This window comes from Laccaria bicolor, genomic scaffold (genome assembly GCF_000143565.1).
Source record: "Laccaria bicolor S238N-H82 LACBIscaffold_35 genomic scaffold, whole genome shotgun sequence".
Taxonomy (NCBI): Eukaryota; Fungi; Basidiomycota; class Agaricomycetes; order Agaricales; family Hydnangiaceae; genus Laccaria; species Laccaria bicolor.
Genome location: NW_001889906.1, coordinates 498,850 through 502,654, shown reverse-complemented (window position 1 = coordinate 502,654; position 3,805 = coordinate 498,850). Strand labels below are relative to the sequence as shown.

The following is a 3,805-nucleotide window of genomic DNA, read 5'->3' as shown; positions in this document are numbered from 1 at the left end:
TTCATATAATGGTTGTTTTATCACACAAAACATGTCCTCACTCAACAGAAACACAAAGCAAAGTCTCAGGAGACTAAAAGTGATGATGAAGACTTGGGTTTGGATGAACAACATGCAGAATCTAATGTCTCTGAATCTGATTGAAATAAATAAGTCCATGCATTAGTAAGTAACTAGTCATATGCCTTATGCCCTTGTTTAGTCAAAGATTTAGTGCTACAATTCTATTTGTCTGACCTAAAGAAGGAGATTCAGGGTCCAAAATTAATTAACCAGAAGTTCTAGTGTTCAATTTCTGTTGATTCCAGTTGGATTCCTGTTGATTCCGGCCGGAATTCCAGGAATTCCAGGAATCCTACCGGAATTTCAGGAATCCTACCGGAATTCCAGGATTCCAGCCGGAATCCAGGGAATCCGCGGATTCCAGTAGGAATCAGTGGAGGAATGGAAAGTATTGGAACATTGTGCAGATCTCAGTTGAAGTAACGCCACCACGTGACCGCGTTTACAACTTTGTAATTTCACATTCACCATTGTCCCATTCCGACACGCACATTCACCACCCTCGATCGTCCTATTCCCACTTACCATGTCCACTGCTGAACTTGCTCAAGCTGCTCAACAGGCCCATACCCTCACTCCCAGGTTCTTGGAGGATGTTAGGGTGACCGATTCATTGCTCCCAGTCACAGTCCCAACTCCCCCATTGCCAGTACCGACAGCTTCATCATCACTCCCAGCCCCAACAAAACCAACGCATCAGGCAAAATCAACCGATCCTGTGCCAGCAGCTGAAACGAAGTCCAAGAGTAAGACAAAGTCTGGGCAAAGGAAACCCGAGGCTGGGTCAAGCACCCAGCCACGATCAAAGGTGACTCCTAACGACACCACTGCCCCAGTCCAAAGCAAAAAAAGAAAAGGGGACTTGATCGAAGCCAGGCCAAAGAAGACCAGAGTTGTGAGCGCAGAGTTCATCAACAGCAGCAGTGATGAGGAAACATTGAAGCCGAAGTCGGAGTCACTTTGACTGGTTGGTGGGGAAGCAAAGGCGGTTAAACCTAAGTCCCAGCCCCATTTCTCCCACATGACACCCAGTGCCGGTCTCAGTCTCATCCAAAGGCCCAAGTTAGACCCCGACGCCGGTCCTCCCAAGACCGCCATGGCCGCTTTAAGGCAAGCCAAAACTGCCAAACGTCTTGCAAATCAGAATGCCGCGATTCCGAAAGGCAATTATCAGCTCACGACTATACCCTGTGAGGCCTGCAGCAAACGCATGGATCGAGAAACTGTTCCATGCACTATCCATCGCCCCCCACAACAAGGATCCTGCTTCACCTGCAGTACGGGTAAGACGACCTGCACATATGCAGTAACCAAGAAAAAGGACACCGACAGTGAGGTTGAAGATGAGATCCAAAAGGGGTTGCAGGATCTTGAAACGGCCACAGTCTCCGGGGGAGATGCCCAAGTGAAGATCGTGAGGAAGAAAGCGAGGTCAAAGAAGCCGCAGGTGAAGAAGGTTAAGCAGGATGTCAAAGAGAAGGGCAAGCAGGATGTCGAAATGGCTGCAGTCGGGCATGATGCAGAGCATGCGATTGACGTGGACATGGAGGTTGGTCTGACAATGGGAAAGGGGAAGTCCGAGGGTGGTATCAACATAGAGATGGCTGAAGTCAAACATGAGGAAACCGAGGTCGGTGCCATTCCAAAAGCCAATACTTTACCCTCCCCGGGTTATTCCATATGGACTGGATGGAATCCATACTTCCCCCAGGTGGATTCCATGGAATGGCTGATGGATTCCATGGAATGGTTGATGGAATCCATACTTTTTCCAGATGGAATCCATACTTTGGTTGATGGAATCCATGCTTTTTCCAGATGGATTCCATAATTTTTTTGGATGGATTCCATACTTTTTCCATGTGGAATCCAGATCGAATAACTGTATGGAATCATAATTCCAGACTTATCTAAGTCCACATCATCAGTTCTACAGTTAGTTTTACACTTATTCCATACTAATAACTGAACAGGGAGAATTTAAAATGTATTGAATAGGACTACATATATTTATTTTACTACATTAAATATTGAAGGGAGAAGTGATTGAGAGGAGTGTGTGTGGTGGAGAGTGAGGGGGGAGAGAGTGAGGGGGAGAGAGTGGTGGGGATTGATGAAGGGAGGGGGGACAATGGAGGGAGAGGGAGCAATGGGCAGTACTTTACAGTGCCCCACCTATTCCTGCAGGAATCTAGTCATTCCAGTGGAATTCCTGTGTATTCCTGTGGAATTCCTGTGGAATTCCTGTGGATTCCAGGGGAATTCCACTGGAATGGGACAGGATATGAGAAGAATAAGGTATAAAACCTCTATTTAAATGCAAGTATATGTTAATTTACACTAATATACACTTCTGCACACCTCTTTCTCTTCACTACTATTTAGTTGTCCTCATCATCTTGAGCTTCTTCATCTAAACCTAAGTTTTCCTCCTCATTAGTGTTTGGAAGTCCGGTCTCGTGACTGGAAAAAGACCGTAACCAGACTGGACCAAGACCGCAAAAGACCAGACCTGCGGTTACGGTCTTTTATTTTTGAAATGTAAAGACCGCAAAAAAACCGGTTAACGTGAACCGGTCTTGACCGGTTTGGACCGGTCTTTTGTAGCCCCTTAAATACCCTTTAAAACGCACCCAAGAACGTACGATTTGGTAAAAAAACGAGAGAGATATGAATTAAAATGTAAATTACTTTTGGGAATAATAGATGTACCAGACTTATTTTATAGAAGCACCAATTCCTGACGGAATTTAACGTTCTTGGGCTCGTTTTGAAGCTATTAGAGATGTTAATAAATTTACCGATTCATAATTTTAAAATATTGGCCTAAAGACCGGTCATAAACCGGTTAAAACTGATGCAGACCGAAACCGGTCTATAGACCGCAAAAAACCGCGGTCTGCGGTCTTTTTGCGGTCCGGTCTGGTCTTTTGACTTCTGGGGAAAAGGCAGACCGGTTACGGTTACGGTTAACGCCCCTGGGCATCAAAAAACCGGACCGAACCGGACTTTCAAACACTACTCCTCATCTTCATCTGATTTCTTCATCTCTTGTTTGTGGAGGACATACTTTGTGTGATAGAACAGCATGGTGTGTAAAAACCAGTTGAAATTTCCAGGTGTCATACGTTTGAGAATTGATTGATATCCACCAAGCCATGCATTAAGTTGTTCACAAACCTAGATGTAATACAGTGTTGAGGTGAGATTGAATCTAAATAAAGTAATAAATACCTGTGTATTGAATGCTCGCTTCAAATATGCTCTACCATTCTTATCATATGCCATGACTACAAGGTTTGGAGCAGATCCATCTCCAGGTGAGGGATTACAATATTTTCGGCATAGAAAATCTAACACCCGATGATTGATATAGTGGTAGGCATCCACAATAAATCGAGTAGTTTTTTTCCAAATATCCCAACTTCCATTTGCTACTGCAGTTGCAAACACTTGACAACCTTTATCAATACAAATATAATCAGGTCTTGATTCTTCTGTTGGATAAACTTTTCCTAGGAAGTTTAAAATATTTGTTGGTGATTCTGATTTATCAAACTTTGTCCAAGCAATAACAACACCACAAGGTGCGCAGATAGTTTCAACACAATAGAATCTACCTGCACGGAAGTAATTGGGGGCTTCTCGTGGTTCTGCATTTGGAGCATCATGTTGTTGGGGATTTGGTCCTCTGCGATTTGGTTCCCAAGGATTACTCTCACCAGGGCGTTGTAACATCCGG

At 44.3% G+C, this 3,805-nt stretch overlaps 2 protein-coding genes across 2 annotated transcripts; one reads left to right on the top strand and one right to left on the bottom strand.

Moving 5' to 3' along the window:
* Positions 1-589: 589 nt before the first annotated feature.
* On the top strand, positions 590-2,047 carry LACBIDRAFT_331730 (uncharacterized protein; the record flags this gene model as incomplete). The annotated part of the gene is made up of 4 exons (XM_001886123.1): positions 590-958; positions 1,070-1,774; positions 1,968-1,998; positions 2,037-2,047. 4 exons carry the CDS (start codon positions 590-592, stop codon positions 2,045-2,047), a joined length of 1,116 nt encoding a protein of 371 aa, XP_001886158.1.
* A 1,034-nt stretch (positions 2,048-3,081) lies between these two features.
* On the bottom strand, positions 3,082-3,801 carry LACBIDRAFT_307536 (uncharacterized protein; the record flags this gene model as incomplete). The annotated part of the gene is made up of 2 exons (XM_001886037.1): positions 3,082-3,243; positions 3,298-3,801. 2 exons carry the CDS (start codon positions 3,799-3,801, stop codon positions 3,082-3,084), a joined length of 666 nt encoding a protein of 221 aa, XP_001886072.1.
* Between the last annotated feature and the right edge of the window lie 4 nt (positions 3,802-3,805).